Raw genomic sequence first — 12236 nt, 5'->3', positions numbered from 1 at the left:
TCCCAGACGAAAGATGACCAACGTGGAAGAAACGTGGCGATGTCTTTGGTTGTGGCTCCAAAACGGCGGTCCCACATCGCACTGAGAGAGAGATTCAAAGATGGTCGTAGTGTCCTGCGACCAAAGGTAGCCCGGGACAAAATTTCTGACTCTTTCAGAAATTTAGAGGAGCTAAACTCGATGATGGAGATAAAATAAGTAAAGCCAAATGTTTGGGATTCCAACAAAGAAGAAAACGACCGGGTCCACACCCTCCTCCTCCTTCTCCTCCACCTCTTCTTTGGATTTTTGTCCAAACACATTAACATCACAGCTGTAAGGGCTCCATTCCTGCTTATCTTCACTGTCCACCACTACTGCGGCACAGAGTGATGACATATGCCGATGACGCCTTTTTGTATACTGACTTGCATTGCAGCCTTTAAGATTCAACTGTGTGATCATCGTACAGTCGACATGCAGCAAAGTTGATGTCCTGTCAAAGTTTACGAGATCCATGTTGCACAGCGTGTCCGGCAATAAAATTATGACTGCAAAACAAAAAGGAGGGGAAACAGGAGCGCTGTGTGTGCCCTTGATCTGGCAAACAAGAATCATGAACTCTACGGAGAGGGTTAGATCAACGGAAAATATATTTTTAAGCTTGTCTCCTTTCTAAATAAACATCCTGTGTAGATTATGAGTGGCAAACTTAAAACTATCCTGTTGAAAAAATGTTAAAAAATGTCAAAAGGCCACAGCTAAATATGATTTAAAGCCTGGCTGCTGCTCTGTACCCTGATGAAGGCTCGTGGTCAGCAGCCAGGAGTTTAAATCATATTTAGCAATGTAAAAATAATGGCTTTTCAACATTTTTTTCAAGGAAACAGTGTGCCTTGAATATTTTTTTTTTTTTTTTTTTTTTTAAGTTTGCCGGTTGTATTCTACACAGGATAGCTGAAACACACACACACACAAACACACACACACAGAGCTGTTACCTGGAAGTCCAGCAGAGCGTCCAGCTGGTTCTGGATGATGGGCAGGGTCTTGATCAGCTTCTCTATGTTCATGGTTCGCATCACACCGTCGATTCTGAAATGGAAAAACAAAACCCAAACTGAGCTATAGGGGGCACTCTGTGGGGGGAAATTTTTCATGCACATTTTAACGCACCTAAAACGACAAAGAATGAATGATGCATCAAAAGACAAAAATGGTCTGAACGTTGCAAAAAATGATTATAGGTTTTGTTGAAAGGGCCAAGCGATTGTGCAAGAAAATATTCTGTCAGATAAATAATGAAGCCGGCTTGGCGGGATCACCCAGACAGAGGGTTCAAAAGAGGCTTTAGATCAGCAGATAATGAACAAGTTTCGTTTCATTCTTGTCTTTGGACGGCAGGAAACGCGGCCGCCACCAGCTGACACTGAAGAACAATACCAGCTTGCCAAACACTAATCAGTTTTTGATAAAGTCCAAACAGGTTTTCCTGTGGCGGAGTTTGTTCTTCCTTCTTCAAGAGCACCGTTCATCCGCCTCAGCCCGGCTGATGGAGCCACAGATATTGCACTTTAATGCTGAAACCATTAGCTGATTTATCGCTCAGTCGATCAGCAGTCAATAATGGATGAATGATTTTGGTCATTTATCAAGTAACACGCCAAGACTGTCTTCTCTTTTTCCTGTTTATATCTTTATTATAAAATTAACACTTTGAGATTTTTTGGCTGCTGGTCAGATCAAAGACATTTAAAGAGATCGCTTTGGGCTCTGATCACTTCCTATTAGGCTTTTTCTTTATTATTTTCACAATTAAAACACTAAATAAGCAATTGATTACTTGAAAAAAGCAACTGATAGATCGATCAACAGTGACAATAATCATTAGCTGCTGTCCGGATTGAAAACGAAAAGTTTGACAGTTACATTTACAGATCTCGAACTTCTGGCTTATCACCACACAAACAAAAAAAAAACAACAGACAATAAAAATAATCATTTGTTGCAGCCCCAGATAAAACATTAAGAGTCCTAACAGTCTTCACAGCATGTGTCCTGTGTTGTATGCAAAGGATTTACACACGATTGTAGTTTAATAGAATTATATGACATCTGTGTTTGTAAAATCAGAGCGTTCGTTAGGAGAATGACAATAGAGCTGTCTGTCATGTCTGCCTCTCTTACTCTGAAGACAAAGCTTAACACAGCCTCCAGGGTGATACTGTAAGTTGGGCTGTCATTGCCTCTGTGTGTGTGAGTGTGTGTGTGTGTGTGTGTGTGTGTGTGTGTGTGTCCTACCCCCTCTTCATCTTGGTGAAGTCCACAGCCACCAGTCTGTAGGACATGGCCTTCTCATTCAGGTAGCGGCTGTACCGCCTGATGAAGGTTGACATGTCGTAACCTGGGAGAGAGAGGAGAGAGGAGGAGGAGGAGGGTCAAGACTCAGAGAGAGAGAGGAAGAGAGTGTGTCTGTAAACCCACCAAACACGACGACACATCACTATCAGGTTTCGCTTCACCAAAATGACCCAAAAACACCAGCGTGTGACCTCATTACGCAGCCGACAAGGTCATATAAGCCAATCAGAACAAAGCATTCATTTCTTCATCTGAGAGCTTCCTGATGTCTTGAGGGACTGTGTGCAGCTGAATTATTTTTCATATATTGATATTATCAGAAGTAATGTATTCATCCTCTCTTTTTTGGGGTTGTTAATATTATGACGAGTAATTTATTTTTCCCATTTTTTCCTTTTCTTCTTATTTTTTCAAGTTACATGTTTATTCCTTCTCTTTAAGTATAAATTATGAATCAGTCTTTATTTTATTTTTTTCTATGAATACGAAGGATCAAATAAAGCTCTTATCAAAAAGATTTTTTTTTTTTTAAATTTAATTATTTTATTCCAAATTTTTCCTAGATTTTTTCCCACATTTTTTCCTTTTTTTTTTTTTTCATTTGTCCTATTTTTTTTTCTTGATTGCTACTTTGTCTATTTGCTTGTTTTTGGATCTCCACATTTCTTCAAAGATACCTTTTTCATTCATAGAAATATATTTGCTACTTTATTAAGAATGCCATAACCCTCTTCCTATTGCTTTAAGCATTATTATTATTTTGATTTTTTTTTCTATTTTTGCAGGGTGGGGGGATTCCAATCAAGAAAAAAAAAAAAAAGAAAAACTGGATCCAAAGACACTTCAGAGGTTGGGAGTCGGCTCTTGTGATGGTATTTGTTATCACCGCTGCCCTCGTCGAGTTCAATCATGTTTGACATTTCAGGTGTGTGATGCGGGCCGGCGGAAAGAGGCCAGAGGTAACTGGAAATTAAACGAACGACACGGCGAGGACGTGATGTGCCACAGAAACTGCTCAGTGACAGATGAAACGAGAAACGACGAAACTGGAAACACTGGAGATTTTCTTTTTTTTTTTTTTTCCTGGTTGCCTCACGATGAAAACACAAGAGAAACACAGAAGAAAGGTCTTTTTTCCTATTATTATCAACACTTAATTTGATTTCTTTGTAAATTCTTGCACCAGCCATGTGATTCATATACTTGAGAATTAAAAACATGTTAACTAGATATCCCATCTCCTTTTTTAATTCAGTTAGTGAAAATCATTTTACCCCAAAAAGTGAGTAGGAAAAAAAGCGTCTGCCTAGTAAATGCAAATGTTTAGCAGTAAATGGCATTTCTGGCGTGCATATATAGACATATATGTACCCTGCGTTTAAACCCAGTTTGTCTTATGGATGCTGCAGCACCAGATGGGTGTGTGTGCTGCATCGAAACCATTTGGACGGCGTCGGGACGACTCGTCAGTCCCGGAGAAGTGGATCAGCTTCGACTTTCGAGCGCTTCGCTGTGATTGTCTAAAGCATTCTGCCGCTCGGTATTTGTCCTCCCAGGCAAATCCTGCCCATCTGGCACTCCGAACACAAATTAAAACACAAACCAGGGCTGTGAGTTGTTTGCACGTTACTTCTGCGTGGTGTGCCGTGTGTGTGTGTGTGTCCGAGTGTGTGTGCATTACCTTGCAGCGCTCCCTTGTCCAGGAAGTTATTCAGGTTAAACAGGGTGTTCCTGGAGGCCAGGTACTGGATGAAACGCTGAGGGAGGGGAGACAGAGAGCGGAAAGTCAGTGCTTCAGTCCCTGCAAATACGGGTTTGAAAAGCGATGTTCAAACATGAAATCAAGCAGAACGAGATAAAATATTCTGAAGAATCTGGAATGAGCTGCAGTCACAGCGACTGGAATATGACATGAAATCATCCTGATTAGAGATTTAAGCTTCAGTGTTTTCATGGAGGCGAAATACAACGATCTGATATCATGTGTGGATCCTGGGAAGTGTCTAATCTTCCGGAAATATAAATACAATCCAAGCTAAGTCATATTTTCCAGTGGTGGCGCCCCCTTCAGGTCGTCCGTCAGACTGTAAAAATGAAACCTGGCTCGCTGGTTTGGACTTTTACCCTTAAAACAGGCAGCCGTCAAACTGTTCCAGCAGGTTTTTGATCTGGTCGATGGTTCGGTGGATTCCTATCCCAAACTCTAGCAAATGTTGAAATGTTGAGTGACGCCGTTTTGGAATAAATCTGGAACAAATCTTCATGTGGAAGCCAGAGAGCCGTAAAGCTGATCGTAAAGCTTTCAGTTCAAATGAGGGGCAGCAACAAATGATTATTATCACTTTTGATCAATCTATCAATTCCTTTTCAGGTAGTCAACTGATCATTGAGTGTATCAAGAGTGAAAATCATAAAGAAAAAGTCTCATTGGAAGCCCAAACTGATGTCTTCAAATGTCTTAGACTAGCACCTGAAATGAATAAATAAATAAATAAGTAAATAAAATAAATAAATAAATCTGCAGTACGCAATATTGCAAAAGACTCAAAAAAACATTCAATAAGCACATTCATTCATTTTTTATCCATATTCACTGAATCATAATCATTTATAATTTATGAATATCGCAGTGAGAACCGTATAGATGCAGACATCAATGTTTTGTGCTTGTTTTATTTTATTTATTTCTATATTTTGAACTTGAAATTTCTACCATTATGAATGGAGAAACGAAAGATAATCTTGGCATTTTAGTGATTTTATGAACCTGGAGTCAGACGAAGTTTGATGTTGTTTTAACTGGATGAATGACTAAAACAATTTATCTATTACCCAAATTACCATCAGTCAGTTTTCTGCCCCTGCACTTATCCAATAATGACCTAATTGTCTGAATGGCTGGAGAGTTTGGTGGGGAAACTGGATGCTGCTGAAAACAGCCGACGCTCAGCCACCACTCAGAGGTTAAAAGCCGCCTCCAACCAATTAGCAAAGGGCATCTTTACTAATTTTAAAGATTAATTAGATGACCGAGCAGATCAAATTGATTTACCGCCGAATGTTGTACTTCTAATAGCCGTAAGACACACACACTCACACACTCTCTCTCACACACACAGTGTTTGATAGGCTGTAATAGTTTGTGTTCATTAGCCACGAGCGACTGAGGACGAGCGATATGAATCACAAGTGACGGGAACGTAAATTTGACCTTGGGCCAAAGCCGAGCCGAAACCGCGACTGAATTCTATTAAAACGCGGCGTATCTCCGTCTCTGCCACGACTCGAGCATTTAATCTAAAGTCTTGTGATGGTTTATGCCGCCGTGATGAATAAATGACACATTTATTCCTCAGATTTAACACGGATACTATCTGGCATTAAGGAAACTGGGTTAACTTTTCTTTTCTTCACTCGTCTTTTTCTTCAAGTAAGTGAAAACACTTGCCAGTAGGATGAGATAATCCCACTTGTTTCCAGTGCAGCTTCACTTGTTTCAGGAATTTTTTCTGGGAACAAAAGTCTAAATATGTTGAAAAAAAAAATCAGAATAAGGCAAATCAGGGCGTTAGGATCAAGAAAATGACACCTGATTCAAGAAATGTTCTGGAAACAAGTGGGATTATCTTATCCCACTGGCAGCTTTTATACCTTGTTTGAAGAAAAACAACATTTTGACACTGAAGATGAGACTAAATTACTTTTTTTTTGTTTGTTTGTTTGTTTTGCAGTGCAGAGTCTCTGTAGCTTGTTGGGATTCGGCGTGTTGCTCAAGGACACCTCAGCAGGGAGGCTGCTTACCGACACGCGAGCCTGACCCTGGCTCGCCGCCCCTGCCATTTTAAACAGTTTAACCTCGCCGGCCTGCTTCACCTCGGCACGGCGCCGCTGCGATTTGAAATTACTTCCCCGGTCCCGGTCATTTATCAGGAGCGGGTCTGAAATGCCCACACAGCAGCAGTGAGGGAAGAAAAATGGCTGGAGGAAGCAGTCGGAGCGGTCTGGAAACACAAAGAAATTAATTATCCTTGTGCTGTTTGGGGGCGAGCAGGGAGGATTGACACGAGTTAATATGAAATGCAATAAACAGACGCGCGGTGACCCACTGAAAACGGTTTATGAGATCAAATCGGATGCTCAAACACCTGATAAAACATAAACATACGGACTCTATTACGTCTCTCTGATCGCATTTTCCGGTGTTTCCGCTGCCGGGAATCATGACAGAAACTTGATCACTGCCTCCGTCCTCAACTAAAAGCCGCGTTTCCCATGCATGCCACGCCCATCCAGGTGTATTAACAGTATAATTCAGCCCAATCAGATTAGTGCCATAGTTTCACATCACCTCTGCCCCTCCTTTGTCACCAAGTAACCAGCACTTTGTGTGTGTGTGTGTGTCTCAGCAAACCAAAGTCTTAATGTTATTAGTAGGGCTGGGCATCAAAATTCGGTACCTTTACTGTGCCTTAAATGCCTCTCTACTACAGATTATTGGACAAAGCAAGTGTCAATCATCTCGTTAAGTTATTAATAATAAGGCGCCTCCGTACACGGCTCACCTGCTGTTGTGGAAAAAGCATCGCGGGTGATTAAAAAAAATCTGAGACGTGAGGATAAAACACACTGCTGACGAGGAAAGTCAGCAGAGCAGACACACAAGGGGAGAGAGGGACGGGAAGAAGCAGGGCGGAGCAAGCAAGGTGTGTGTGTGTGTGCAGTGAGAGTCTGAGACCTGAGACGTGTGTGTGTGTGTGAGAGAGAGAGAGAGAAAGGAAAAGCAAGGTGAACAGGTTTAAATAGCTGGAGTAAAAACACACACAAAAAAATGGAGAATTAACCAGAATTAAAACGGTCAAGTAAGAAACACTGGAAATAGACATATGTTAATCCCAAATTAATCCCCACTCCTACAGTTTGTTACTGTGGGGGAACACTGAAGAAACACCAGTTCAGTTTGACAAATCTGAGGTCACAGAGCAGGTGATGGACCAACCCAACATTTCCACACAAAAAAATCCGTCCAGACCCAAGAGACAGTGGCTTTTTCTTAGCCAAAGCCCCGACTGGAGCCCAAAATAGGCATTAATTAATCTGTCTGCTAAATAATAATCTCACACTAAACAGCGTCTTTTTCCCTCTCGTAATCCTATAAACTCCGATATGGTTTGACGGATGAGAGGAAAGGAGTCTCATTCCCGGAAAGACCGTCTAGAATAACGGGGGCTCCTGTCTGACAAACAGATTTAGAGCCGCCACGGCCTATTATTACAGGTTAGGATGTAAATTATCAGCCTATGGGATTACCAACGTGAGCGACTGATGTCAAACTGGAGCGAGCTGTGCTGCTCTTTGGCTTCGCCCACATTAGGAAAAAGTCAATGTGAGCGTCAATCAGCCCGCCCGCTGCCTGAACCGAGCGCTTACATCAGAAATGACTGAGCTGAACCCATCAGGTTCGGGCAAAAATGTCAAACTCCAGCTGGAAGTCTGGCTTTTTCTCTTTTTTTTTCTTTTTTTTGGGTAAAGAATTATTCAGGGCAGGTTTTTGCAGAGCACCGTCCTGCTTCACATTTCTGCAGCGTCCGACGTTGACACCTGGGAGCTGCCCGGTAACAACTGCAGTGTTTTGCTGCCGGATCCACTGAGCAGATCCACTGGAGCCGAGAGGCGGTTTTCACACCGTTCTTCTTGACCGACGCAACCCTTTACAGATTCCAGGTCTCGCAAAAACACAGAATTTACACAAATTGAGCCCTGTGCAGGGTTTCCGCTAGAAAAAATTGGCACCGGACAACGTGACCGGCAGGTTTTCAATTTACCGGACAAATGTTTGAAATTCCGGTCAAATATTATCTGAATTTATTGAGCTTAAAATTATGTGCAGGCTATATAAGACTGATATCAAGGCATGTCAATTTATAGCGTGATGTTTTTATTGAAAAGTAGGCTATATCAAATAAAGTGAGTGCCGTCAATTGACTCACGTGCGTAACTTCTTAAATAATAAATAAATATTGCACCTGTGTATGATTTATTCCTCTCTATACTGTTAGTTTTATATTGGTTATATACGGTTCAGGTGGTTTTCTCTACCTGCCTATCTACACTGAACAAAAATATAAACGTCCCATGTCAAATATTGATGTGACATGAAGTCAGCCACCCTATGTGAGCACATACTGTCTTGTACTTGTACAAAATGGATATTTCTCTTTATTTGTGTCGCATATTTGAGTCCATCTCTGCCAGTGAGCATTTGCTCAGTGATGCAGTGATTCCACTCAGTACATGGGTGTGGCATGACCAGATGCTGCTCAAACAGAAGCTGTGTCCCAATTCAGGGTCTGCATCCTTCGAAGTCCAGGTCCTCCGAAGTCTGCGGCCTTCGGAGGACCCGGACTTCAGATGAATCGTCTTCCCCGTCAACCAAATGGGACAAGACAAAACAGTAAAGAAAGGGGTTTTGGTTTAACATATATGGCGCTGGATGTTCAAATGAGTAAAAACCGAATATTTTATAATAGTGAAATCTGAATTTAGATGCCGCCGTAGCCATTTCAGTTAACTTTTTTAGACTGAGCAGCAACACGCAAAGCATCTTGGGATACGGGAGCCCAAGAAGGATAGTCACGGTTCATCCTCCGAATCAGCTACGGACGCATTTGAAGTGCGAATTTGAAGGATCCTTCGACTTTGGATGAATTGGGACAGGCCTTCGTGCAGTGTTGTGACGTAACTGGCCTTCAAATGCCGACTTCGAAGGATGCAGACCCTGAATTGGGACACAGCTAGAGTGAGCAGTACTCAGACACTCCTTATACTGGGGACAATAAAAGGCCACCCCAAAATGTCAAATTTTGTCAGAAGTCACCATGCTCTAGATGTCTCAAGTCATGCAGGAACGTGCCATGCTGGACGCAGGGATGTCCACCAGAGGGGTCGCTGTGCAGCTGGATGTTCACTATCGGACGATAGGCCATTTGAGAGTTCATTTCTAATAGATGGGCAGTACAGTTGTCCCTCGCTATAACGCGGTTCACCTTTCGTGGCCTCGCAGTTTCGCGGATTTTTTTAGTGCAATTTTGCATGCTTTTTTTTTTGGTTTTGTTTTTTTACAGCGCATTGTGTTCTGCGTCCTGATTTTTCTACGAAGGTTTGAACTTTGAGAGTTTAAACAAGAGAGAAAAGTGAGAAAATGTTAATGCCTGTCTGAGAAAAGTGTATAAAGTGTGTAGTGAGGGGTTTTACAGCCTTAAAACATCTAGAATAATTGTAAAAAATAAAGCTGACTACTTCGTGGATTTCGCCTATTGCGGGTTATTTTTAGAACGTAACTCCCGCGATAAATCACACCACAAATGGTCCATAAGCGCCTGCGAGAAGGGTTAGGGTTAGGCTAACCCTAAGTGTGACCCCCACCGAGTTCAAAGGAATGCCACTCCTTTTCTGATGCCAATATCAAGATGCAATGGACGGTGATCTGAAGATTATTCAATAACAAAATTAATTTTGATTGGTTTTATATATTGCATAACCCTAATTGTGATAAAAACTCAAAAGTGTGACATGGGGCGTATTTTTGTTCAGTGTATCTTTTAGGAACATGCATGATTACTCACTCCAATTATTGGTTCGTGATTGCCATTTTGTGGTAATTTGCGGTCATTTACTTTGTTATTGTCTTGAATTTAACGTCGGCCAGAGCAATACTAAGCATGACACAGCAACAACATCCAGCTGTGTGATTTAATTTTGCTTTGAATGTCGTCTGTAAGGCAGCGCCGCCTCCCAGCCTGTGGTTGAGGAACGGAAACTCGCTCCTCGTGTTCTTACGGGAAAAAAAAAAAATGTGCAGCCGAAAATTTATAATACAACCACACAAATGTCTCCTGCAACGTCACACATATCGGATAGAGACACTGAAGAGAAATGACTGGTAAAGGAGATGTATTTTCATATGTTCCCTTGAAAACAAACACCTGACGGCAGATTTTGAGAGGAATTTCTTATGATTTATTTGTACCGTTGTGTTTGGAAAGCTCTTCTTGGTGGCCCCTCTCCATCGTATTTCCCTTATTTCCCCCATGTCGGAAAATCTCTATGGATGTTAGCAAACAGCCTGTGTATGCATTCCTTATAGAGACCCCATAAAACCTTATGGCCTTAGGGTGAGGACGCTCGGCCTTACAGGTGACTTCCAGGTGAGCTGTGTGTGGATTACCACTAACGCTATTGTAACACATCTCTAGTGTCATATTTTATTCTTTATTTTTTTATTTATTTAATCTGTGGATACTGCTGAAAACTGAATTTCCTTCGGGATGAATAAAGTATCTATCTATCTATTTATCTATCTATTGTTTCCCTCCCTTGCTTTGATCAGAAAATCCAGTTAAATGTAGAATATAATCAGTCAGGAAATGTGGATTGGTGCGTGAATAATAATAATAATAATAATGATACTGGCGATTATTTGTTTGCTTGTGTCTTTTTCTCTGTTATCATGTTGGATTCCACTGTTAATTCGAGCAGCGTGTTCACACACACAAAGAAATTAATGAGGACAGTCACAGGGACAGGTATGTTTGTTTCCATCGTGCTGCTCTCTCTCTTTTTTTTTTTTTTTTTTTTTTTTTTGTCTTCCAACACTGTGTTTGATGTTCTGCCCACAATCAATTAAAGCCTTTGTAAACACCGGGCACAAACCGAGAAATTGATTATTCATTCATACCTCCCACTGATTAGTTGACCATGAACAACAGGGGGGGTGTTGTGCACATCCTTGCTGTCTATCTCTCTCTCTATCTATCTTTTACTCCTCCACGTTCCCCGGCCCAGATTTTTCCTTGCCAGGCTGAGGATCCAAACCAGGTTTCTCTCCACTGTTCATTATCCTGACGCTCACTGAGTCACAGGCAGCGAGCAGGTGCTGAGCGGCTCATCTGCCTGGATTTCTTCATTCTCTCTCTCTCTCTCTTTCTCTCTCTCTCTCTCCGTCTCTTTCTCTCTCTATGGCGTCACAGGCTAACGGAGTGCAGTGGAATGCGTGCTGGCCTCCGTCCACGGCTGTGGGAACTCAGTCGGGCCTCAGGCTTCCCAAAAGCATCTCAGCGTTACGGCCGTCTCTCTCTGTCCAACTGACTTAAAATGATCTGAGATTTGCCAGTTTGCCAATTCCCGATTTGGCTGAGAACCAGCTGGAGCATCTAGGAATGTGTGTGTGTGTGTGTGTGTGTGTGTGCACGCGCCTATTGACTTGCGGGCATGTGTGTTGGATTCAGCTGCTCTGACACGCTTCCAGGGGCTCTGGGACTGTTTAAAAAGGCATAAAGAATATGATTTCTTGTTGTCCTTTGTGTGTGTGTGTGTGTATGTGTGTGTTTGTGTGTGTGTGTGTGACTGCATTTCAGAGCATCACACAGTAAAAGGGTAGAGGCGATGCTGTCTAGAGACTTCTTGAGAACAAGTTTAAGTCGCAGGGCAAAGAAAATACTCAATGTGGATTGGGATTTCTCTCTCTCTCTCTCTCTCTCTCTTTTCCTGTCTTTCTGTGTGTGTGTGTGTGTGTGTGTGTGTGTGTGTGTGTGTCTAAGCACTCTGCTTGGGGCAAAATGAGTCCAGGTTGAGACATAAACTTTGACACAATCATCACAGGTAGAGACAGAGAAGAAACAGTGGAAAAGTTAAGATGATTGTCAACATTATTACATTCCCCATACTGATTTATGAAGTGTAAAAAAAAAAAAAAAAAAAAAAAGTTACACTTTTCCACTGATAATGTTCTTGCTTTGGCAGTATACCTAAGTTCTCTTTTCCAATTTGTAATATTTCATCTATTTCATCTAGAACCTGTTTTGTCCACGGTTCAGATTCTTCTTTTAATCAATGTTTTT

The 12236-nt window shown here is 41.7% G+C and overlaps 1 protein-coding gene across 2 annotated transcripts in view; it reads right to left on the bottom strand.

Annotated features, from left to right (window-relative positions):
* The window catches only part of LOC115377001 (phosphatidylinositol-binding clathrin assembly protein), a 136688-nt gene that overhangs the window by 65604 nt on the left and 58848 nt on the right, over positions 1–12236 (bottom strand). For both annotated transcript variants that reach the window (XM_030076852.1, XM_030076854.1), the window contains 3 exons: positions 4022–4097; positions 2281–2383; positions 981–1074 (listed from right to left, as the gene is read on the bottom strand). In XM_030076852.1, coding sequence (XP_029932712.1) covers positions 981–1074; positions 2281–2383; positions 4022–4097 — 273 coding nt within the window. The remainder of the gene's footprint in view (positions 1–980; positions 1075–2280; positions 2384–4021; positions 4098–12236) is intronic.

The sequence above is a fragment of the Myripristis murdjan genome, chromosome 18, assembly GCF_902150065.1.
Source record: "Myripristis murdjan chromosome 18, fMyrMur1.1, whole genome shotgun sequence".
NCBI classification, from domain to species: domain Eukaryota; kingdom Metazoa; phylum Chordata; class Actinopteri; order Holocentriformes; family Holocentridae; genus Myripristis; species Myripristis murdjan.
Note: the sequence above shows the minus strand (reverse complement) of the source record. Positions and strands in the feature narration are given on the sequence as shown.